Genomic DNA, 26,764 nt, shown 5'->3' on the forward strand with positions numbered 1-26,764 from the left:
AAAGAAGAGAAGAATAAAATTTTGTGCAAAATTCAACAGATTCCTCAGCTTTTTTTGCACTTGCAGTGCGCATTCAAACGAAAATGGATGAACCAGTTCCAAACTAATCCCTAATCCCACCTACAACGCCCACTAATCCCACCTACAATAACTAATCCCACCTACAATGTTACAATCTCGATTACTTCAGCAAATTTTAAGGTTGCTGCCAAAATCAATTGGGATCTCAATATTAATGAATTTCAAGTGCTGATAAATGATTCAACAGAATTTATCATTGACCGCAAAATCAGGAACAGACACGATTACCTTGAATAAATAATAATTTGTGCGAAGTGCTAAACAAAAGAAACCAACTGAAGTACGGAATGTTGCAACACTGGTTGTTCATTTAAGATCAACATCTATAGAAACACAGCCAATTAATAAAAGATAAATGTATTCAAACGAATATTTAAAATATATAGTAACAACTCTCCCAAAAATTGACAAGAATTCATACCCTGAGGAACAACGTTAAGCAACAGTTTCTGATTTGAAAGACATTTCAAAATGATTTACTTTACTTGCATCTTTGTGCATTAGATTTACTATCCAATTACTAACAGACGATCCAGGATACTTCAGTTTTGGCTCTAATAATAGTGAGGACTCACTAGGACTTTGTGTATTCGCCACCTCATGTATTAAAGGATCGTAATTATTCTCTATTGAACTATCATTAGATGATTTATCACAGTTGTGTCTAAGGTTGGGCGGGAAAGAGTCTAAAGACCGTGTTTCCCTCCAATAACTAGCTTGCGGCACATTTAGAAACTGAACTAGATTCTCTTCACGCATTGAACTACTGCGTTTTCTTCTACGAGGGCACTTATCAATAGTTTCACTAGAATCACAGGCTAAAGGGCTTTGAGCTTGCATAATTTCCTTTCCTTTAAAGTTTGATGGGCTTAAACTGTTCTTTGAGGCACTCCAAAATGACCATTTCCCACTGTCATCGTTTTTACGACAAAGACATGAATCTGACTGATTTTCCTGAATGGTAGTGTTTGATCCCTCTGTATGAGTTAAAGGGTAAACTGAATGGAAACAATTATTATTGGGTGTACCTTCGCTGCCATGGTTGTCTCTGGAGCTTATTCTCCGAGCATCAGATGTGGGGCGACAGAATAGGGGCGGAGGCTCAGGTGTCATGGCGTCTCTGGGTTTAATAGCAAGATCCGTTGTTCCTGTCAGCCAATAGGTCATAACCTACAAAATGAAAATATTAAAAGGAAAATTTCGATAGCTTAGAATTAAAAAAAAATCGTTATAAAAGAAATTATAGATTCCGACAAATGTTCCTCCTCATTTCTTTCTCCATCTCTCGCTAAACCTTCAAGCACTCCATGTTAACTTTATTAAATTCAGATTAATTGGAGAAGTGGTGAGTCTCTTTCCAATTTACTAGTTTTTTTTTAAGTAAAGCTAATTTACGAAAAAATATTTTATTTTAATTAGAATAATTCAGACTCCCTCTCTTTTTCTACAATTAATTTACAGTCTTTCGATGAAAATTATCAGTTATCTGGCATTATGATCACATTTTGACTCATTCGTTTCATTTGATAATAATAATAATTTATTTCAATTCCCTGTACAAGCATAAAATGCACTCAGAGAAGTACAAAGATACGAGAAATCAACATTTAAGCCAAACGAGAGACCTAAATATTTCATAAAATACGATGCAGAAATAGTTGCTGGGCCGCCATCGATAGTTACGGTAGGTCGCTGAGACGAACCATGGACGAGAAGCTCAGTTTATTTTGCTGTAACAACCCAAAGGTTATGTCTGATATTTTTTATACTTCTGAGATAATTGTAAAAAAAACAACTATTTATTAAACTGTTCCCAGAAGGAGAATCAAAAAGGCTTCGGATGACAAGAGGGGGGATAATCTATCGCGCTTTGATCTTTCTGATTTAAATTGCAGTGCTGATCGTTAGTCTTTGGAGACTACCTCAGAGCTGTGAACTTCTCAAATGAAACGATTAAGCATGACAGCAACAATACGCACAATATTGAGAGCTAATTTACGGATCAAATCGGGATAGTGGTGAGAGCCTTCTTCCAGTGCCCCTAACAGCAATATCACAATAAGGGACTTACTACTGCTAAGTTTAGTCACCATCCAGCCGTGTGTCGTCCTGAGACAGGATGTTTTTTGAGATATGCTGCCTAGATTGGTTGAATTGAAGCCAGTAATGGTTGCTAAAACTACACAAAGGGGGGAGAAGTCAATCCCATGGCCATATGAAGCACATCCATGGCACAAGAAAAGATCCCCGAGGAGCAATCTAAGGTGGGAGAAACAAATCCTTTTGCTAGTACCAGTTCCGAGGATCTAGTACCGCTCGCATGTGACAGCTGACGAGTGACTCTTCCCTTTGAGTGACTCTTTTCCTTCTCTTTGAGGAACGAGTTATCCCTATTAAAGCTATTGTGAAGCTAGCGGTATGGGTTTTCAGGATGGGGTAAAAAATTGTGGACACCTTGACATTGCCATGTAGGACTCTTCTATAAAAGAAAGGCAAGACCTAATGAGAAAAATTCCGCGCTTGAGGGGGCAACAATATACCAGACGCTAATTGAGGATACATTTTTTAGGGGGGATGGGACTTTATGCCATGAGTCTTGAGTTTGTGAGTCCACCCATAACAGCCATATACCAATAAAAATTTGGCCATACAAATCCGAACAAAAATGAACGGAAGAAATAAGTCGTTTTTCATAAAAGGTGGCTAATTCCCATTTATACTTATTGACAATAAGATTTTAGAAGATCCAGGAAAGTCAATAAAATTGATTCAGGGAATTGATCCAGGCGCTTAAATATTCAAATTTGATAGTTACCTTATCACACTAGGCAAGGAATAGATTAATTCAAACTTATGAAATTTTACTTTTACAGACCTAAGAATTATCCGATAATATTCTTCTCTTCATGTTTCGATTAGTCAAGGAGGCACACTCGTGCCTCTATAAAGAGGCGACACACGAAAATGTTAAGCGATCTTCGGTTCCAGTGGTCGCAGAGGGATGGGGAGGGATGCATTTCGTAGCCCGAGCTCCAACTAAGAAACCTGCCAAATTTCATCCCCCTCCAACTATTCCTTCATGGGGAAAATCTGGCCAAAACTTTCGACCCGTCAACCCCAGCCCCCCTTTAACGTTGTCCGATCGGGCTGAAATTCACAAGTCAAGGTCCCCTAGGGCCCAGGAGCTTATCCGCGAAATTTTAGCTCGATCCGATAACTCCTTCCCGGTTTTCCAGAAACCACGCATAGGCACTTAAATTTCATTTTCTTTTTTTTCCTCGACGCCTACAGGTCACAGCCGACATCGGATCTGGGTGTACGAGGACTCATTCGATGCGGAATTCTCCGAGTATTTTTCCTGGAAAGTTTCGTAGGAAAATCTTAACCCCCCGAAAGTTTCGACCCCCCAACTCCAACCCCCTTTTAACGTTGTCCGATCGGGCTGAAATTCACAAGTTAAGGTCCCCTACGGCCCAGGAGCTTATCCGGGATAATTTCAGCTCGATCCGATAACTCCTTCCCTGTTTTCCAGAAACCACGCATTAGCTACTTAATTAACGCATTTCTCTCCATAAGAGCCCATGTTAATTTGAAATTTTTAAAATTTATTGGGAAGTTATATTTACACACATGCAAGTGATTAGCTCAGTCGGTAGAGCGTGGAACTTTTAATCCTCTGGTCAAGGGTTCAAGTCCCTGACGGGTGATTTTTTTCACAACATCAAAATAAAAGTGTATAATTTCGATAACACCTGGACAGCTTATCAATTGAGAGATAACAGAATATTAGCTTCTTATGAGCAAAAGAAACATTTCGGTCATTCTATCTATTTTTTTTTTCTATTTTATACAATGATTTAAAAGCGGGGGGGGGGGCCGCAGCCACCCAAGTTCCTCTCCTAATTCCTGTACGAGGAGTACAGGAATTATTAAATTACATCCACCATGGATTGTAGAAAAACGTACAGAAATAATATGAAAAAAACTTCGTTTTCTTAAAGAGTTAAAGAGGCTGCGTCCCAAAGTCGAACCTTAAAACGTACAGGAATTAGAAGAGGCAGTTGGGGGGCTGCCGCCCCCCAAACCCCCAGCTTTTAAAGACTCTTTTGTACAGGTTTTTTGTTTTTTTGCTAACCCCCCGCTCTTGGCTTCGGAAATGCCCTCTTTTAATTAACAAAAAATTGAAATGAATGAATAATGGAATAACTTCGAAAAATGTTAAACACAAGAGGACAGGAGAACCATTGAGCCGAAACTAGTAATTAGTAACAATGAAGTCCCCCCACAAAAAAAAACCTATACAAAAGAGTTTTTAAAAGCTGGGGGTTTGGGGGGCGGCAGCCCCCCAACTGCCTCTTCTAATTCCTGTACGTTTTAAGGTTCGACTTTGGGACGCAGCCTCTTTAACTCTTTAAGAAAACGAAGTTTTTTTCATATTATTTATAGAGAAGCTTTGACATAATCTCATCAGCAGAATGAAATTCCGAGAACTAAAGCGCGTTGTCGCAGCTGAAGACTCCGATAATATAATACTTAAATCACAATATACTATGGTATAAAAGAGAATTAAGAGCAAGAAATACGAATCCCATTTTACTTTTTTTCATACAACAGTTTTTTCATATACTGTTATATTATCATTTCAAATTGTTCGAATTTTTTAGTATTAAGTATATCACCCTCCCCCTCCACCTCTCATTTACAATTTTTTTTTCTCTTATTTTAACCTTGAGTCATACTGAAAATTTATCTTTTGACGTTTATTCGTTTCATATGTAGAATTTTGAATATTTGACTTGAACATCTACTGGTAAAAATTAAGAATTGGACCTCTTCAGAAGGTCTAAATTCGTCTGATATAGCCTTAGGCTATATAGAAAAAAAAATTAATGGTACTACTAACCATCTAATATTATCAAGCTATTATTTACCTCTCCCTTTCCTTTCATGGGTACCAAACCCCGTTCCTCAATAGCATATCCCCCAATACGCTCCAGGTATTCTCGGCAACGACCACTTATGTGTATCCTCCAGGCTTCACCTGTTGATTCCATTCGAGAGGCTGTGTTCACAGTATCACCAAAGAGGCAATATCGGGGCATTGCAAGGCCAACAACACCAGCAACAAGAGGACCTACAATAGAGTTGGGTGTGAAAACGTGCCAAATATAAAAAAGAATAGCATATTAAACAAGAGAAAACAGAGGAGAGCGAGGAGAAAGAGAGAAAGAGGAAACAGAAAAAGAGGAATAAATTATGGTTAATTTACTCTCTAATATTATTTTTGTTTCACTTGACCTTTGTCAAAAGCAAAATTTGTTACTTTATGTAAATCGAGTCTGCTAATTAGTCATTATTCCTGAAGAGCTACATAAAATTCTATTCAATGATACAAAATGTTTTTAAGCAATATTTAGTTGTTCAGTAAAGTAAAGTTTTTAAGCCTCCATGTGTTGATAAAAAGATATTTTTTAACGGTAGACCTTTGTCACAGGTGCATGAAGTGCGTTATTTGGGGTTCCAGCTTGATTGTAATCTATCTTGGAAGAACCATAGTGATCTTGTTGCAGCTAAAGTTGCTAGAGGTTTGGGAATTTTGCGTCGATTAAAGCATGTTTTACCATTACCAGTTCTTTTATTATTATACCACACCATTGTTACGCCTTATATTCCTTATGGTTGTGTCCTTTGGTCTAGTAATTTCTATGCAAATTTTAAAAGAGTGCAGATCCTGCAAAATAAAACAGTACGTCTTCTTGGGAATTATGTAGAAATTGTGAATGATACCGCGTCATGTTTTAAGAAATTACGAGTGCTTAACATTGGTCAGATTCGAGATTATCAAGCGCTGTATTTGCGTATCGATGTTGCAATGATGTATGTCCTCCAGTTTTCACCAGTTTTTTTTTTCGAGTAAATCATTCACTCCATGGGTATGAGACTAGAGAGGCAGATAATTTTATTGTTGAGTACCGAGACACCACACGTGCAGCTTTCGGAATTAGGTATTTAGTTCCGGCTATTTGGAATGATATCCCAGCTGGCATTAGGGAGGCGGAACATATTAGGTTGTTTAAAGTAAAATTAAAAAAACATTTATTGGGAGTGGGGGATAATTTTTTATATATATATATATTATTGTTAGCCTTTATTTATGTATATTCTGGTATTAAGGGGTAATTGAGTGAGAATGTTTTGCCCTTCTTTAATTTTTTTATTTTATTAAATTAGGTTGAGAATCAGAGGATTGCAGCCGTCCAAACATCAGGCTGTTTGAGCCTTCCCCAGGGCGGTTGTGCGTATTTATAGTTTTTGCAATTTAGTAGTTAATAAAGAGAGTTCATATATAAAAATGTAAGGCAAAGTTATTGTAGTAGCCAATGTCGCATGTTTATTAGCGAGCCCGTATCCAGGGGGAATTTTAGGGGGTTTGAACCCCACAAATCGTGAAAACGTAAAAAAAATTAATTTAAATTTTTTTTTTTAGTTTTTTTGAAGTTACTTTTTTGTCCCCCCTCCTGAAGAAATATTTTGTAACCACTCCCACCCTTTCCTCCCTTTACTGCTGGCTATTCCTAAAAATAATGATTCAAGAAGTTACAATAAGAATTTGGTTGCAGTCAAACAGTCCATGGTAACGAACTGTAAGTAAGGAGCGACTTGGCTGCGTAGTCACCTAGATTTCTTAAAACAGAATTTTGGCAGCACAAACAGTTCTCAGTAATGAACAACAAGTAAGGAGCAATGCAGCTCAATAGTAACCGAAACTATAAGAAACAGACTCTTGATAACAATAGATACATCAAAACAGTTGAATTTTGATGCTTATTCAAAATACGTAAAACTCTTCAAATTTAATGTTACTCATAAGAAATTACATGCCTGAGTAGATTTTTCCAATACTAAACGAGGGCTCTTTTGATCGGTGCCCTTTTAGGTGACCAAAAACATTGGAGGGCTGCTAGCTCCCCTCTCACACTCTTTTTTCGCCAAGGTCACTCTAATAGAGTTTTGAAACAGCCATTTTGTTCGGCATAGTCGAAAAATCTAATAAATATGTCTTTGAGGATGACATTAACCCCCCACAGTCCCCGGGGGAGGGGCTGCAAGTTATGAACTTCGCCCATTGCTTCCCTTTTCTGTTCCCAAAGGAACAGAAATTATTCCCTTTATGAAAGGGGCTAGCCCCTCCTCAAGACCTCACTCTTTACGTAAAGTTTTTTATTACTTTAAAAAGTAGAGTTGTGCCAGAGAGTCAAACTTTAGCGTAAAGAGCGATGTGTTAAGGAAATGACAGCCCTTTTCATATATGGAATAATCTCTGTTCTTTTTAGCAAGTCATGAACTTTGCCCATTGCTTCCCTTTTCTGTTCCCAAAGGAACAGAAATTATTCCCTTTATGAAAGGGGCTAGCCCCTCCTCAAGACCTTACTCTTTACGTAAAGTTTTTTATTACTTTACAAAGTAGAGTTGTGCCAGAGAGTCAAACTTTAGCGTAAAGAGCGATTTGTCAAGGAAATGACAGCCCGTTTCATATATGGAATAATCACTGTTCGTTTTAAGTTTTAATGTTGCTCCTTACTTTCAGTTGAAAAACTTATTTTTTTGTTTAATACATCAACAGAATTGGCTTTTTATGCTGATGCCAGGTACATATATACATATACGTGTACTTAAAAGCCAGTGGCCATGCACACAAAATTTACAGAAATATATACATACACATAAATAATAACAAATATTGAATAAATCAAACAACAGCACTCAAAACTTTGAAATTATAACTTCCGTGCCTCAAAAAATATTCTCTACAGAAGTTGCCATCGCAATAATTGGCTCCCTAGAAAAGATCTTCAAGATACCTAGGAGAAGTGGCGCACCCCCCCCCCCCAAAAAAAAAAATCTATTCCTGAAATTCTCCATATTTTGGCAAGGGCGCCAGGTTTTCTAGCATTATTATAAAAATAACAATGAAAAAATAAACATGAAAAGGTTTTTTCAATTGAAAGTAAGGAGTAGCATTAAAACTTGAAACGAATAGAGATTATTAAGCATATGAGGGGTTCTAAAAATACTTTAGCATTAAGAGCGAGGTATTTAGGAGGAGATAAATACCTCGCTCTTTATGCTAAAGTATTTTTAGTAATTTCAACTATTTATTATACGGCCTTTCTGATTCAGAGGTCATTCTTAAAGAATTGGGACAAAACTTAAGATTTAGAGTAAAGAGCGAGGTATTAACGAGGGGACAAACCCCCCTCATATATATAATAAAAATATAAGAATATAAAAGTTTGTTATGTAAGTTAATTCTTAAGTTACGTATATTTTTTATTAATAAAATCGTTCGTTAAAAATAAAAAGTTGTAGCTGCCTTTTTAAGTAACCGAAAAATTGGAGGGCAACTACGCCTCCTTCCCCACCCCTTATTTCTCAAAATCGTCTGATCAAAACTAAGAGAAAGCCATTTAGCCAAAAAAAGAATTAATATGCAAATTGCATTTTAATAATTTATGTGCGGAGAGCCAAAATCAAACATGCATTGATTCAAAAAAGTTCAGAAATTAAATAAAAAAACTAGTTTTTTGTAACTGAAAGTAAGGAGCGATGTCAAAACTTAGAACGAACAGAAATTACTCCGTATATGAAATGGGTTGTCCCCTCCGCAATCCCTCACTCTTTACGCTAAGGTTTGACTCTGTGCCATATTTCTGCTTTTTAAAAACAATTAAAAACTTTAGCGTAAAGAGCGACTCCCAACAGTCGGTTCAGTCAACTCTACAGTCAACTCCCAAGTTTCTAACGATTTCTTGTTTTGACTAAAAAAAAAAGAAAAAAAGAAAAGTCGAAATTTCAAACTCGGGTTCAAGTATTTTCTACGAGGCGTTGAATCAACTATGAGATGCCAGGAAATATTAGGGATGATGGCATACTCCGTCCTTTGAAAACTTCAGCTCGTTTTGTCTCTGAATTTCCCCTCTATAGTTCACCACAGAGTTAATTTAAGTCATTTAAGTTCATTAAGTTCATTTAAGTCATAACCCTCTTCAGTGTTTCTGTTTTAAAAATCGAAGCATAACTTAGTAGATGTTTTGTTTACCACTATGATTTTCGCTTAATAGGGCCGTATATAGCTCTGAATTGGTTTGCAGCTACCGCTGCAACACTGACAAGTAAAGTGTTACTGTTCAAAGCCTTCAAGGTAAATTTGCATATAAATTACAACTTTACGGTTAAAATTAAAGCACAAATCTGCAAGAAATGAAAACCTGCAATGCAATGTAAGTGCAAGAAATGAAAACCTACAAGAAATGAAAACCTGCAAATCTGCAAGAAAGGAATCTGTAAGAAATCTGCAATAAATTTTGACTTTAGTAGCTTGAGAAACAAGTCAGGAGTTTTTTTTCTTTCTTTAACATTGAAGACTCAGGGCCGTCACATATGGGGAAGGGGGGGAGGGTGGTCACCCCCCAATGTTTTGGTCACAGTCAAAAAAGGTAAATCGGTAAAATCGTGAAGCGAAGTACCATGATTTTTCCGACGCCACTAAAACTTTTTGCTCCATTAAATAAAGACCACGAAAATACTTACATATCATCGACAGAAAGCTCAAACTTGGTTGGTAAACGCAGCAGTTTTAATGGCTCCTGCCGTGAGTTTACAGATGGTGCCACAATTTTCGCTTTGATGAAATACAGAGCATTAAAATAGTGACATGATATGTACCGACATCTGAATCTCGATCGGTAAATGCGGCAGTTTTACCGACTCCAGCAGTTATTTTACCCATTTATATACGAAACAGACATTATACTAATTATTGAAAAAACAGTCGGTAAAAATGAACAACCAGTCGGTAAAATCCCTTATTCCCCCTACCCAAACATTTTGGCTAGTAACTACCCTATGTAGACTTCATTACTGAGTTTTCCACTCAAAATGACATCAAAAGAAGTGATGTTAGGAGGGAACAAAAAAAAAATGAATGAATTGCAAAAATCGATGTTACGAGATGAATACCTGAATGAATGCCAATCCTCAAAAGAAGTCTATCGTTAGGTTTATGATCAATGGTAAAGGTTTTTACTCTTGCAAGTAAATCAAGTGCCATTGAGGCGATTTCACCAGCGTGTCTGTCACCATTTCTGATCGGTAAACCTGAGACGACCATATAGGCATCACCAATCGTTTCCACTTTGTACACATCATAGCCACGTATAATACGATCAAAGACTGTATACAGATCGTTAAGCAGGTTGACTACCTAGAAAAAGTAATAATATGAAATAGAGCATATGTGAGTCCTTGACGCTTTGGTAATACGAAATAGTTTGTCAATTTGGTAATAGTTAGGAGATAGGTAGGTAAATAATTTGGTAAAAGCCTGGAATTAAATATTGCTGGCGTTATTTCAGTGCAGTATCAGTGCAGACTAAAGTAAATTAAGATCAAAAGCAAACCTAAATTTATTTTAACTGAGGAAAAATGGATCTTAATTATGATTCAAAAGTAAAGGGTAACAGGGAAAAAAACTGAAGAATATAAAATTCTGGCTTCAATTAATGTTCTAGGTTAATTGAGATTCAATTTATTAATCAGAAATATAAGATTTTATATTCTCTATTAGAAATATTACATTAACTACAAAAAAATATACTACAAAAATGAACAAGATTTCAATAAGAAATATTGAAAAAAAGATTTTACAGGTAAGTAGTAACAAAACTACTAGACACAAGTCATGAAACGTAAAGAACGTTTTTGTGACTTTAGCCACCACATCTACTTGTTTATGCACTTTTCAAGGATACCTTTTATTTTATTTCCCAATGTTTATACAAGCCTCGTACTAGGAACCATACCCTTCAAATTAGCAACAATAAGTTTGGTTCAATTACAGGCATGTACAAAATATTATTATTGGGTCACTTATCTCTGTAAGCTCGGGCCAGAGTCGACCCAGCTTTTAATGGGTACCAGGAGAAATCCTGGGAAGGTAAACAGGAAGAGTGTGCGAAAGCAAAGGATGGTTGGCCCCTACCCACCATTGCAATTCCTGGCTGAAGGGCCAAGAAACGGAGATCAGCACCACCAGTAGGGACTGTAAAGTCCAATACCGTATTCTTTACCTTTTTTTTTACCTTTTATCTTAAACATGTCAATTTTGCTGCTCACTTATTGATTTTAGTTACCACGTTTTGAGTATAAGCCTAGAATTAGGGCTGTTGATAAACAAACATATTAAGAAAACAATTCTTACTTCCTAATATAGAGAATAATTGTGGTTAAAACATTTTGAATGAAGTTCCTATATACGAAAGTAAAACAGTTCGAAATAGGGATGATACCTTTTTATTGACAGTGAAATATAAATACTGCTGATGATGAACACTGTATATGTGTTCGAAATATCCAGTTAAATAATTTTATATTTCACTGTCAATAAAAAGGTATCATCCCTATTTTGAACTGTTTTACTTTCGTCATGGAAAGGCAGTGTTGTCTTCGAAGTTATCTATGTTCCTATATACATTACCCCCTCCCCAATGTGCAAATCTATAGCCAAAATTATACCTATTTTTTTGTTAGAACGTGAAATGGTTTCTAATGGAAATGCAGTAATTCTACATGGGAATGGATTAGAATAATATCCTTTTATTCATATTTAGCAGACATCAGGAAAATGAATGAAAATATAGGTAGATCTTTCGCATTAAGCTCGGCAGTATGTTGGGAGCAGGAACCATAGGAAAAATACAGAAATCATTGAATGTACCTGAAACACTATCTGAATCGTCCTGAATGTATATGTGTCTGAAATCTACCTGAAAGTTTGGAGTATATACCTAAATTTCCAAACTCCAACACGGGGGAATCAAGTCATGTATATATGCCTTGTATCAGTATAGTCATATATGAGTCGTCCTAGCCGAGTGGTTAGCACGCTAGACTTAAAATCATCGTTCTATTAGGACAAGGTTTCGACCACGCGAAACAGAAGAAAAAAACTAGCAGCTTTGATGAAGTTTTTACAATAAATTAAAGACTTTGCTAAAACACGCATGAGGAGGGTGACTATTTTTTTCTTTGATCGGCTTTGAGCTAGAGTTCTTTCTGACCTTTCTGACTCTGAGAATATTAGTTTATTCATTTAGAACAATCTTTTCCTGTAAACCATACTTCCCATCAAGTTTTATTGATATACAGAGTCCTGTTCTGTTTAGCGTATTTTTGGCAAAAATATCCCCATTTCCCACTCGGTTCAAGCCTATAATTGACCTCTCTAACCTTTCTGTTCTTTCTGAGTTCTTACTTCCCATCAAGCTTTATTGATATCCAGAGTCGTGTTCTGTTAAGCATATTTTTAGCAAAAATTATCCCCGTTTCCCACCGGCTTCAAGCCCATTTTAGGTCATTGTAATACCTGGTTTGATTATTCTTGTCTACTTTTCGCTACAACGTTTTTTTTATTATTAAACTATTTAAGGTGAATCCCCCGACGTGCAAGGATGGATGTGGTGCAGGGTGAAATACCAGAATTCCCAAAACAGAATACATCCCGGGGATTGTTTGCAAACGGATGACTGGGAGATTAAAATTAAAACCAGCAATCAATCCTCTTTTTATTTTTTTCCTGTGATGTTTTACTTTTTCTAGACTTAAAACTTCCCTTCTGAACAGTTGAAATTGTGAGTTAATCTATTGTGATTTATCTTTATTTACTAAAAAGAATTAAAATGAATAAGAAACAACTGTTTAGCATACCTGTAAGGGAGTTGATTCGGCTGACATCTGTGTAAATCCAACGATATCACTAAAATATACAGTCACAGCATCGAAAGATTCAGGTTCTACACCAGTGCCGCGAGTCAACTTTGTAGCCACAGGACTGAAAGTAAAAGTCTTATCAGTTCCATTAGCACAAATTAAGATTAGGGAAAGGAGCGCTCCACCTGTCTTTGAGTGGTTCGAATCCATTCCCAATCGTCGACGTGATATGAATAGTCTATTGGGTGAGTAGAATAATAACAATGTATTTGTACAAAAGCCAGTGACAAAAGAACAAGACACCAACCAACAAGTGACATTACTTAGATATGTAACACATAAAGCCGTAAATACAAGCCAACATAAACAAACAATAAAGGTCTTCTATGGTTCAGGCCTAGCATTAGGAATATCCCTAGCTAGCGGACTTTCCCATAATCCTTTTTCTTATTGTTCTCATCCAATTATTACAATGAATAAAACATTCCTTAAATATCCTTTCCTTAAATCTACAACAAGGGTTTCCCCCGATTCCCCCACACTGGTCAAAAGTAAGAACCGTTTCTCTGCATGACCCTGCCCATTTACTTCCTTCTTTCTCAAGTAGTAACCTGTCCACTTTCATACTTAGCAAAGAACCAAGCTCATATATAAACGGAAGCTCAATGTTCAATATAGATGGAAGCATTGTATCTATACACAGCCATACACCAGCATAGAATCTTAAAAAATATACTTGCCTATCTTTTTTTATTTTTTTAATATAATTGACTATATATTTCCCGTTCTTACGCTACATACAAAACAAATATCTTGTATTTAATATATAAAACCTAGAAATTTGCACCCATCTGCATCCATGTACTTACCCCTTTCTTAAATCTAAAGTTTTTTTTTTATTTCCTAAGAATTTCAAATATTTTTCAAATACTTAATCTGTATTAGATTTTTGTTTACTATGGCTCTTTACTAATCTTTAAAAAGCTTCTATTTTCGAAACCTTTTTTTTTTAACATTTGAAAGTTTCTGTCAGTTATTCTGTTTAAGAACTAAAATGTTTGATTGTACATAAAGTTTTACAGACCGACTTGTTTCCAAAAATTTTTGTCTTTTCTGCGGCTACTTTTTTTGCGTCCAGAAATTTTAATTAAGGTCTCAAAACGGTCTGAAATTTGAAATCAAATTAATGTTAAAAAATCTAAATTTTTCGCACTAAGAATTGATATAACTACACTTTTACTCCAAAATTGATTGCCTTTTTTAAGGTCTTCTTGGTCTAGTTTTGTCACTTGACGAAATGAAGAGGAAGGGAAGAGAAAACAAATTTATCATTCCAAATTCAAGGGGTCCTTACCCCCCCCCTGAATTCACATCCCTGTCATGGTCAAGTCGACTTACCCAAAAGTTTTATGCCGATCGGAGAAAAACAATATTTGGGCAATTTTGGAGTTTTACGAATCAATGCAACCCATTTTCCCCGCAAACTTTTTCCCAGTAGGCTTGTTAGGCCTAATATACACGTCCAGTAAATTGCTAGTTGACCGCAGACAAGATTAATTTGTGCCTCTTTTGGGCGTAGCAAACCAATGCAACAATTTTTTCATAGCGTGTCTCTCCCTGCGTACCCTGTAATGCTAAGCCAATCCGAGCAAACATTTTTTCTTGCCTAGTTTGGGATGTAACAACCAATCGATACAACTTCTTTTTTTAGATATTATTATTTCAACTGAGGTCTACTGACCCTGTTTAAATACCCTACGAGTTACCAGCCTATCAAAGGGAAAAAAACTTTAGGTCCATTTTCGGGTGTCAAAAACCGTCAAAAATTAGTTTCAAATTTGTTTTCTCCATACGGATTTACCTGGTCTAGAAATTTTTGAATGTCATTTTTAGGCCAATTGGAGGGAAGAAATTTAAGATCCTGTTTTTGTGCGTCCTGAGTATTTTAGCCTTTTTTTTCTAGAATTATAGCCCTTTTAATTATCTAGGGCCCTTTTTAATAGTCAAAAGTGATTGAAGGGCAACCAGGCCCCCCCACGCCCATCATTTCCCCAAACACATCCAATCAAAATTTTGATATAGCATTTGTGTTCAGCGTAGTTCACAGGTTTTTTAACTATTTAAATGCCCCCCCCCAGAGCCCTTAGGGCAAGGGCTATAAGTTATACTAGTTACCCATTATTAACATATAAAATATTTACACAAGGGGCAGTTATATAAATTTCGGAGGGGTTTATTCGATCCCAAACACAAATTAATCTGCAAAGTCAGTTTAATATACATATGCTGATATTAATTCCTTAGAGTCTTAATACTTCTTTATTTCCTAATGTGTTAATTTAAAAAAAAAAAATTAACTAAATTTACAAACTGGGCGAGAATATACGACACCGTGGAAAAACATTTCACATAAAATACAACAAAATTTATTCTTCAAATAAATTTCAAATCTGCAGGTCGTATTCTGGGGGGGGGGGGCAGGATTATTACCATGTTTGAACCGGAGTCTCCAAGGTTTCTATGCAACTCACAAAAAAAGAAAAAAAAATGCGTAATATACACATTTTTGATGCATTCAGTAAAGTTTTTTGCACCCCCCCTCTTCTGAACTAAACTGCTGGATAAACCCAATAGCCATATTTATAGGATTTATTTCCGCTGACACTTAACTCAAATTATTAAATGATATTACACGTACAGATTAATTCAGTGAAGGGTTTTTCTTGGTCTTTTCTTCTTTTGTTGTACTTTTAACACGGGGGAAAATTATTAAATTTTGGTCGGGAGGGCATCAGGTACCCTTCAGTAACATATAGATAGATAGATAGATAGATTTATTCACACGAAAATCCCAATTGGGCCATGGTGACATACACAAAACAAGTGAAAAAATACAGCAACAAACATAGACTGAAAAGACACTTAAACTAATTATTTAAGAAAACATGACGGTACCTCATACCTACCCAGACGGACTTTCCAATATTATTTATACTTAAGTAACACCTATTTCTCAAAATTTCCAAAATCCATTCTCTCCCCCCAACCTCCCTACCAAATATTTCCAAGCACAACTCCCTCAACTCCCTGCAATCCCATAAAAAATGATGCAAAGACTCATCCATCTCTCCACACATAGGGCAACTGTAAGGACCATCCCTCAATCTATTTCTCCCTAAATATTTCCTATGTTCTCCAAGAGCCATAAAATTCCCCCCTTACATGCATTACCCATTTCAAATCATCCGCAGCCAATCAATTCCCTAAACATATCCAATCAAAATTTATATAATTATCTTGGATGCCACTTTGATGGTCAGTTTTCAAGAAACTTTTTATAATTTTATTCACACGATAGTTGCCCGTAATGGCTGGTAACATTTTGAAATTCGATTGAAAATTGAAAGTTATAGTGCTCTTTTTAAGAGTCAAAACTGATTTGTGCGTGACCGGCCCCCCTATTACGCCAATCAATTCCCTAAACATATCCAATCAAAATTTTTTGAAATAGCCATTTTGTTCAGCATAGTTCAAAAGTCCAGGACCTACTTCTCTTGAAATATTAACCCCTCTCTCTTACAGCCCTCGGGGTAAGGGCTGTAAATTATGCAATTCACCCACTGTTTGCATAAAGTATTTGTTATTTTGAAAGGTGGGCATGTTTGACATTTAGTTCCCAAAAGGACGAAGGGCATTCAGGTAAACATTTCAGAGAATATTGAGAGGAGTTTTAAATTAAATCAAAATGCGTTTCGAGCAAACAGGATGTCAAAAGGGAATTCATAATGGGAAATTATGTTTTTCTTTTTAACTATCCAACGTTTTCTGACAATGAATCCAGAAAAGGCGATTTATAGGTACTTTCACGGAGGAAGGTTCCAATATATATTTTTGTATATAAAATTCTAAAATATATAAAATTCTAATATAAATTCTAATTCTAATATGATAGACGGATTGGTTTGGGAAGTCTTTAACACTAAAAGACACTTCGGAAACATTTATGAAACCCTGCTTTATCAAGAAAGCGTCATTTCAATTAATTTCTCACTTTCTACGGTTTAAATGTTGTTAACTTTAGCTAAATATAAAAAAGGAGTAGACATGAAGCATATAAAGAAAATTTTAGTTATTAAGACAAAATTTCAAAATCTGACAGTTGAGCCAATTCTGTTTCAGAGAAGGCATTGCCATCTCGCATTACTATAAATAAAAGAAAGATACGGTGAATTTTACACGCGCAATCCTCCTTATTTTTCGCCTTTAATGATGTTCCTCGTCCTATATTTACTTAGGCAAAAGCACCAATTCGGCCCCAATTTTTTTATCCCTCCCACTTAGATTTAAAAAAAATACATTTTTCGCGAAATCCTTGTCAATTGATAGCACCGTTAAGGCCCAACCTAAGCACCAAAAAACTGACTTGAGTTATACCGAAAAACTGGCTCCTTTGATGTATCCTGCATCTGACCTTCTAATTCTTATGAATCTTGTTCTTTGTACCTCTCATTGTTTGTATAATTCAAAACATTTGGATTCTTTGTAAATTTATTTAGCACATTTTAACAGAAAAAAAAACTTAATTTTAACTAATTCATTTGACCAAAATTCAGAATGGAGATGTACTCCTGTCACTTCACAACAATGCCAGAAAATTCAATCTAATAGTTAGGATTAACATAATCGAATCCATCAACTTCATCACCGCTAAGCTGCTGTACCATACAATTTTTTTTTAGTTAAAGCAGTTAACTTTGGCTTCTCCTTTTTAAAGCGTGTATCGAAGCTCACAGCCATTTTCTTATCACCAACTTTTCGTTTGAAAGGGGGTTTGGATTGCATAGTTTCAATTTTTGACCAATCAATATCTTAGAGCAAAAGATTAGTCCTAATGTCATCTTTGCCTTTTGGCCCACAGCCAAGTCTTTTATTTGGATCTTTCGTGGGGAATCCTTTGCAAGAATCTTCGGCTTCTTTTGACACGAATATGAAACAAAAGATACTATGTTCAACAATTACAGAAAAAAGTTCTAATTGTTTTTCACCACCGAAAGGTAGTATTCCTGTAAGAATTCGGAATAGAAGAACACTGAACGCCCAGAAGTCGACAGACTTATCATATGGCTTTTGTAGTATCCTCTCTGGTGCAAGTAAATAAAGGGTATAAAATCAATGGCTTTTCTATTCGGTATTAACAGTAAAAAAAACTGCGGTCTAAGCCCCTGTCCTCCCCAGTGCTTTTTTTTACTGTTAAACTGGTGTTGAAAATGCAGGTAAAAAAAGTTTCTGCTAAAAAACTAAAAATAATTTCTCTAATTAGTAAATTGGTTTGATACCATTTCATTTCAACCTTATTTGATACCATTAGACAAAGTCCATGAGAGAGAAGCCTGTATTTTCTACTGTTTTGGTAGTAATACCCCCAACTCCCCATGAACAGAAGTTATGGATACGGCCTTGATAGGTGAACATGTCCCGATCAGGTCCTACCCTCTTGCACAACAGCCCTGATCGGGGGCCTTTGTAACTTTTAAATGAAAGTTTGGTTTGGGCATCATTGACTATTTTCTACAAATTAATCTGAGAAACTTCTTCCACGAAATAAAATTTTCAAAGAAAAGTAAAGAGCTACACTAAACCAAAAATGAGCAGATGAATTTTAAATAATTTTCCAAGCGTAAAACTACAGAAAAATAACAATAAATAAATAAATGGAACCCAAAATAAACAGAAATTACGATAAATAACCGAGTCAAACTCAAAACGAGCAGAAACTTAGATGAGTGGGGCTAACGCCCCCTAAGTACCTTCTGAAGATAAGAATATAACTTGCATTTCGCTAAAAAAAAATCCTTATTTCGAGCTTTTGGTTGTTCTCATTTCCAATAATATCAAAATAAAACATAACCAAGATTATTGAATAAAACACAAAATGGATATGGATTGACTGTTTAATATATACATAGTAATATTTTCTCCTTAAAGTCTCAATAATTTGGGATTACCTAAGCAAAAAAAAAAAGAAAAAAGGAAAACATTTAAAATGCATTTTGTTTTCAGCAAAGTGTAAATTATGATCTGGTCTTCAGAAGGCATACGGTGCGCCAGTCCCACCCTTTTGAAAACCGGCAAGCATATAGTTTTCGTTTTATTGAACCCCAGCCCCCTCCTTAGACGTTCCCTACGACTTTCACCTTAACACCCGTAACTTCATAAGTTTTAGCAATCCTAGGAGCTCAGGAAAGGCAATGGCAGAACATGGAATCAAATGGGAAGGAAAAACTTTCGCGGACTTTAGATTATGCTGATAATTTAAGCATCCTAAATGAAACTGTGAGCAAAACAAATGAGCTTTTAGAGGTTTTGCGAGTTCAGGATGCTTGAACAGGTTTGAAAATGAATGTTAAGGAATCTAAGTCACTAAGGCTAGGAATAAGTGACGATGAAAAGGTGATGTTGGGTAATGAAAATATTTATCAGGTGGACAGCTTCACTTACTTTGGTAGTAGGCCTATTATTAGTAAAGATGGTGGGAGCAGGGCTCAGGGCGTTTTTTCACAACTGAAAAAAATTTCGATGAACAGGATGATAAGTCTACAAACTAAAATTAGAATGTTGAAAGATATAGTGATGATAGTGGTCAAATAGTTTTCCAGATAAATTGCCTGCGGATTGTTCTGGGTACCCGGCTGACTGACCGTATTTCAAACAGTAGGCTATACGAAAAGTGCGGTTCAATCCTGTTTTCTAGGGTTATAATGAGATAAAGGTTGAGATGGCTAGGGCACGTTCTGCAGATGAAAGAAGACACATTGCCAAAGACTGTCATTTTCAGCCAACCCTATAGGGCTAAACAGAAAGCAGGTCGATGGATAGGGGGGGGGGAATGGAAGATTCCTGGTAGGGTGTAAAGAAAGAGGCTCTGAATAGACTGGTATGGAGAAGGAACGTGCAGAGCTGTTTCGGCCTCAGGCGACTTGGTGCTGTGATGAGTTGTTAGTAGTAGGAGTAGCAATATTAGTAGTATTCCAATTTTCTTTAACAAAACAGATCCAAATCTGTTTAAATGCATTTTTTGTTACTTCTTTAAGAGTGGCAATTTTTTCAGTGTGTGGGGGGGGGGTCAACCCCAGTAGCCCCCACATTCCTTTTTTTTTACAAATTTTCCAGGAAACAAACGAAAATTAGCTTTTTCTAACCCTTTATCAGTCCCCGTTTCGGAGGAGCTAATATTTTTTTCCATCTTTCCTTCTACATTAGGTTCCTCTTGGTCCTAGGACTTAAGGCTGAAAGTTTAAAACTGACCAGAGGCCAAAGTTTTTCGGCCCATTTCAGAGTCTACCCCCACCGCACCAAAACTCTAAAAAGGGCACAATAAATTTTAATTTGCCTTCGAATTAGCCCCCTCCACAGTAGGGTCAAATCACAAAAAGTAAGGTTGAGGTCCAAAAACATATTTTGCCAAAATCTAGGGGGGTCATTTTGTCTCAATATAAATAAAAAAGGTACTTTAGTGAAAACATAAATTTTTTTTTCAGAACCTAGGGAGGGGTTCAAAATCTCCCTAATTGACGCCTCTGCTCCTTCCAAAAACTATGACCACTTTCTCCATTCAAAATAGCCAAGGGAAAGAAAAAATTATAAATGGAAGGCATGTGGCTCTTTACTTATGTATCTTTAGGTTTATTTTAGTTTAGGTATGATTCAGAAATCTGAAGAAATGCTTAAGTAAAACGAAACAGTGGTAAATCCTAAGGGAGGGCGTTACCCTGGGTGTGTTAAGACTTTACCTATACCTTTACGAATTTGTAGTGCTAATTAAGCAATTAGAAGTCAATGAACAACGTTCATTTTCTTAATTTACTTACGCAGGTAGCATTCTATGCAGCAGATCCTCAGTTTTCTGCTTTTCTTCAAATAAAAGTCTGGTCCTCTCATCAACTATGTCTTCTAAATTATTTGCATATTTTACCATCATTTCCATCATTTGATCCATTATGTCTTTTTTCCTGAAAGAGCAAAGATTAAATGAGCTGATTAGGGCTAAACTGAACATATTTATTAACAGGGAAGAGAAGTCAGGCATCGACAATTCATCTCCATGAACAAAACTTTGGAGTAAAACTGACATGAAGTTCTGAAACTTTCTCGTTTATAGGTTAAGTAGGCTATGAGTTCAGAAATCGAGGAAAACAATCATGGAGCAGGCCCATCTATCGAAGTTTACTCAAAACTTAAAAATTCTGAATTATATTCTGATCGACACGAAAAAATACTACTCGCTTTTTTATGGCAGAAGATGGTTCAGGCCCTCAGGGCAAGTTTCTGCGGAAGAAATCCCATGGAGTAAGAATTAATAGAAAATTATTTGTATCTCTTAAAACCAAATTGCTACAGATCAATTTCACTTTCCACTGGACATATGGATTTTACTGTCCAAGCGCTAGAGATTTTTGACAAAAATTTCCGAGTCAGATTCAAAATCAACACAAAAGGCTGGTGCTCTCAGTATGTGCATGTATAATTTCTACAAAAAACTTCTTCTTCTGTTCAGAGTTATGTCAGCTTCCCATACTCTTTGGAATAGAAGGTGTGCAGCAAAATAAAGAACTGGACATAAATAGCCCTTTTCAAGCGAAGAAACAGCTCTGCGATTATTTAACCGAACAGACTGATTCAGTGTCCAGATGAATTGAACGTGATATACCTTTTGGCATTAAAGTTTATTTCAACCTCAACCAAAATGATAGCAATAAACTGACCAATCCAAACGTCTCTGGTATTTAATTTGATTTTCAAGATAGTCGGAGGTTGTTTTCATTTGCCAAAAATATTTCCTTTTCTTTCTTTCAAAAACAGTTCAGTGATTTTTTCACAAAAGTTTTTACATTCTATCTTCAAGACTTAAAATAATACTCTTTGGAAAAAGGACGAACATCAGTTGATATGAGTGCCATCAAAAAATAGAATCTCCATCTGATCCTTCAGTTATTTTCTTAAAATATATATTTTGCAACTTAATATCTTAGGATAAAAATGTCCCAAGTTAAACACTACTTAGTTTATATATATATATATATATATATATATATATATATATATATATATATATATATATATATATATATATATATATATATATATATATATATATATATATATATATATATATATATATATATATATATATATATATATATATATATATATATATATATATATATATACTATATATATATTATATATATACTATATATATATATATACTATATATATACTATATATATATATATACTGTATATATACTATATATATATATATACTGTATATATACTATATATATATATATACCATATATATATATATATATATATATATATATATATATATATATATATATATATATATATATATATATATATATATACTCCCCAAGTAAAAAATGGTCTCATTATTTTTTTGACGGATCTTATCTTTTGTATTTTTTATCCAAATTTTTTTGAGTTGTTTCTTCTAGGAAAAATACCAATAAGTAACATGTATCCAGAGTGGTTAATTGACCAAACTTTTTGAAAAAGAAGAGAAAAGTTTCTAGAGATTTCTAAGGAAGACTTGGAAGCAACTCAAGAGAAGGATATTTTTTTTTACCAAGTGCCAGGGCTAAGTAAAAACTAAAAAGAATTAAAAAAAAGTAATGGTTAAAAGGTAGATTTAAAGAGTAGTAATACTTTGGATAGATTTTAAATTTCTAGGAAGGATCGAACTTCATTGGAGCAGCAAAGTGGGGTCTATTATATCCCATGTACTTGCGGAAGCTCATATGTGGGACGTACTAACCAGAATTTGGAAATGAGATTACTACAGCATAAAGACTCTATTCCGTCGGCTTTAGAACAAAACTCCAAACGTGAAGATTTTACTTCAGCCCTTTCGGAGCATATTTTTCATTTTCCGGACCATTTTATTTTGTTCGATGATATCTCCTTGATTTCTAGGGACAAGGGTTTATAGCAAAACTATTGAAAGTAAGAAAATTTTAATCAAGAACATGGCTTGCTTCCACTTTTGCTTTGAAAATAAAAATAAGGCTATTAGACAATATGTAGTTATTTTATTTTGTATATAAATTATTGTTTTTAATTGTTTCATTTTAGAACTGCTACTGACGACGGCCAAGGCCGTCGTCAGTAGTATTTTTTATCAGTAAGTATCAGTAGTATTTTTTGTGAAATTTATCTATATTTAAATACAATCTACTTTCCTACTTTTCGTCTATTAAAAGAATGTACCACTATTTGAACTTTTACGTATAATCACGGAAAGGCAGTATGGTCTTCGAAATTAAAAACACAAACTTAAATAAATTGTTAAAGAACTCCCCTTACAAATCGAATCATTTTTGGAGAACATTGTTGGATAATTTCAAGCGTAATATTTAAAACCACAAAATGCTGCGAAGCAGGATAGTTAGTTTTTATGCTTATAAAACAAATGGACGATTCAAGACTGGTAATATCTCTTGACGAAAGTTTTGAACAAATTGAAGAAGAAAATCTTTTCGGGCTATTCTAACCTACCCAATGAATTCGCTGATTTTTTTTTTTTTTTGCCGAAAGGGGCTCTTAGACCCAAAAACAATCTCAGAATTTTTCAAGTCTTACTTCTGAGCTTGTGTTTTTGATTATCCTGCCCATTTTTTTGCGCCTTGAGGGCCTCTTAGACCCACGAACAGTCTCAGAATTTTTCAAGTCTTCGATCCGAGCTTGTATTTTTGAATATGCTAACCAATTTTTTTTCTTGCCTTGAGGTTTCTTAGACCCAAAGTTTCTGAATTTTGCTTGTCTTATTTCCGAGCCTGTATTTTTGAATATCCCGTACAATTATTATTTTTGCCTTGAGGTCTTCTTAGACCCACAAATAGTCTTTGAATTTTTCAAGCCTTATTTTCAAGCTTCTATTTTTGAATATCCCGCCCAATTATTACGTTCCTGCAATTTGTTAGCTAACAATTATGATTCTGCAAATACTGTTAGATGACAACTGGAGGGCGGAAAAAATAGTCTATAATCAGGATTATAAGCCGCTCTGCCCAAAACTAAATTAGGTCCTCCAACCTTTCTTTCAGCTTTTAATGACTAGTTTAAGAGCTATTTACTATACTTAAGTTGGCATTCATTTGGCATTCCTATCTCGCCAAAGATTAGACATCAAAAATACACAATACACGAAAAGGGCTAATAATTCAGGCAAATAAATATTACAGGGGAAAAAAATAATCTCGGCTATTCGTTTATGAGGTAGAAATCAAATTATTCTAACCAAAGTAAAATACAACTTCAGTTTAAAAAAAAGAACTTAACTTAGTATGAGGATGGTTTAAATTGGCTTCATTTGATTTCCTCGGAAACGAGATAACACAAGGTTAATTGAAATGAAATTTTAAAAATTCCAAAAAGAATGCCACTTTACCGTCAATAACAAAGAAAAAAAGAACAAAACATGGAGAATAGATACTTTCCTAGACTAACTAGAGAGACTGCAAGTAGGCTTTTACATAAAGGAAATTCCACTTCGATAAAGGAACGACACCTTGACTAATTTGTGAGGTATTTTATCCGTCCCTTTAATCAATTATTTTATTGATTGATGTTTTACTATGCATATATGTGTTGACCTTGAAGCATAATCTGCCTCTTTAAATTTTTTCTGTTGCTGTTTTATTTCTTTTTCTTTTTTTCTTTTTTTTCAATATTATCATACTCGGGTTAGCTTGAAGCTATTGTAGCGAATAAACAGGTTCCTGTTCATTAGTCACCTGCGTTTCATGACACAATTCTGATACAGCTTTTTTTAGTCCCTCCCCCCCTAAATTAATGATTTTGAAAATGATAAACGGAAATATGCACTTACATTCCTTCTTTCATTGGAGTAAGCTTTGCCCTAATTTCCTTAAAATTTGGCCGGGACATCGGATCTTCTGCCCAACAATCTTGCATACATTGAATAACATATTCAGGGCAAGAAAAACCGGTGTCATTCTCAAGACAGGCGGCTATACTAGGTCGAAACGGGACAGCAGAGTTATCAGGGCAGCCGTATGTGACATATTGAACAATATCTGTAACAGAAAAGTTTTAAAGATGCACCGTTGTCAGCACGAAAGCAGGAATGGGCCCCTAATGGGGTCTCAAGATGCAGCCTATCGCAACTTCTCAAATGACTTCCAATTATTTTTCGTCGATTTTCCATTTTTTGCCATTCACCCCCCCCCCTGCACCTCCTCCAAACATAAAACATTATCCATGCGTACCCCGTTCCTCAATGCTTTATAGCCTATGGCATAACTTAGACAATAAAACAATGTTTTTGAAACCCTCTAATTTTTATAAGTAAATCATCATACCTATACAAAGGGAATGTGTCATAATATTGGGAAATAAGCAAGAGTAAAATGCTAAAAGGTTAGAGTTAAAAAGCATATTTGGTAGTTTCAGGCACCGCGGGAAAATACTTACCTCCCTCGTAGAGCATAAGGGTATAGCGAACTATATTCTAGAACATAAAACCCAAAAATTATTTTAATTATTAGTTGTTTTGTTGACAGTAAAAATATAAGGAAATGAAAGTCGATAAAATTAGAAATTGAGAACAGGTTGTTGAACTATTTAACAAAAATATCAGAAATGGATTTTGTTGAAGCTTTAAATAATTCTTTCAGATTTTATCCAAACTTTAAGTAGGCGCCTTTATTCTGACACAAAAAAAAGTATACACTAAGGAAGAAACATAACCACATAGTTTTCCTGATTTACCTGTAATAATATCTAGCGGCAAAAAAAAACACCAAATTTTTGTATAAGCAAACTTTCTACAGTATTCTAATGCCCCACTGGCGAAAAAGAGGACAAAAGAGTGGAAAAAGAGGACACTTCACTGCTACATACCTTGAGGATTTTCAGTCAGCCATTTTTTATGGGAGAGGGAGGGAAGAGAAGTGATTGACCCCCCCCCCTCTATCAACCCCTGTAAATATTGAAAACTACTTTTTTCTTTAAACTTTTATTGACAAAAATCGCTAAAACAACAAAATTCCCCCCAGCCTTCTACGTTTTAAAAACACACTTTGCCCCAACTAGTCGTAAGGACAACACTGTGCTTCCATTACGTAAAAAGAAACAAAAAAAGAGGTTTCGCTGAGATCTAAAGCCTAAAATTTGAGATACGTAAATCCAAAAGAAAGAGAAAACAAAACCATTTATATACACTTTATAGGGGAATTCGAAAGTAAAATCTTTAACACTGGATAACAGGGTAGCTTTTCATTAGTGAAGTTAATCTTTTCTTAAAGCCCTTATTTTTTTTTTTTTTTCTCATATTGTCTACCTATTTCTTTGGTATCTCAAAGGAACAAATTTTTTAACTACATAGTTTAATGTTTAAAACACACCCGGCAAGCCGTTCAGACAAAGATCCACGTGATGAACATATGAGAGAAATCTGACACTGATTAAAAAACGCCTGTTTCTACTTAAACGCTGCATGAATTCAGGATTAAAATGCTGAAATAAAAATGATCTTGATAAATTTAAATGCCCAACTAGCCACAAAGACAACAGTCTTTTTTCATTACGGAAATAGAAACATCAACAGAGCCTTGTAGGGATAAAGATTTTATCTCTTTTTCTGAAGGTGTAATTTTTCTACCCATGTTTTGCTATTCTGTTGAAATGGATTTGTAAATATGAAATCGAAATATCTTACTACGTTTATAGTCTCTTTCAGTCCATTTTTTTCATTTCGGTTAATTTAATTACAAAATTGTATAACATACATTATCAACTCAAGTGGCTGCCAAAAGAAAGACATGAAAACACTTGATACTGGGGGACTACCTACATAACAAACACTTAACAAA

At 35.1% G+C, this 26,764-nt stretch overlaps 1 protein-coding gene across 1 annotated transcript in view; it reads right to left on the reverse strand.

The window, feature by feature from the left end:
• Positions 1-422: 422 nt before the first annotated feature.
• The window catches only part of LOC136026148 (receptor-type guanylate cyclase Gyc76C-like), a 202,605-nt gene continuing 176,263 nt past the window's right edge, over positions 423-26,764 (reverse strand). Inside the window, exons 15-20 of the mRNA XM_065702451.1 lie at positions 24,760-24,967; positions 20,718-20,858; positions 12,847-12,970; positions 10,102-10,345; positions 5,013-5,215; positions 423-1,251 (exon numbers count right to left, since the gene is read on the reverse strand). Of these exons, the coding sequence (XP_065558523.1) occupies positions 517-1,251; positions 5,013-5,215; positions 10,102-10,345; positions 12,847-12,970; positions 20,718-20,858; positions 24,760-24,967 (1,655 nt within the window). The 3' untranslated portion in view covers positions 423-516. The remainder of the gene's footprint in view (positions 1,252-5,012; positions 5,216-10,101; positions 10,346-12,846; positions 12,971-20,717; positions 20,859-24,759; positions 24,968-26,764) is intronic.

This window comes from Artemia franciscana, chromosome 4 (assembly GCF_032884065.1).
Source record: "Artemia franciscana chromosome 4, ASM3288406v1, whole genome shotgun sequence".
Classification (NCBI taxonomy): domain Eukaryota; kingdom Metazoa; phylum Arthropoda; class Branchiopoda; order Anostraca; family Artemiidae; genus Artemia; species Artemia franciscana.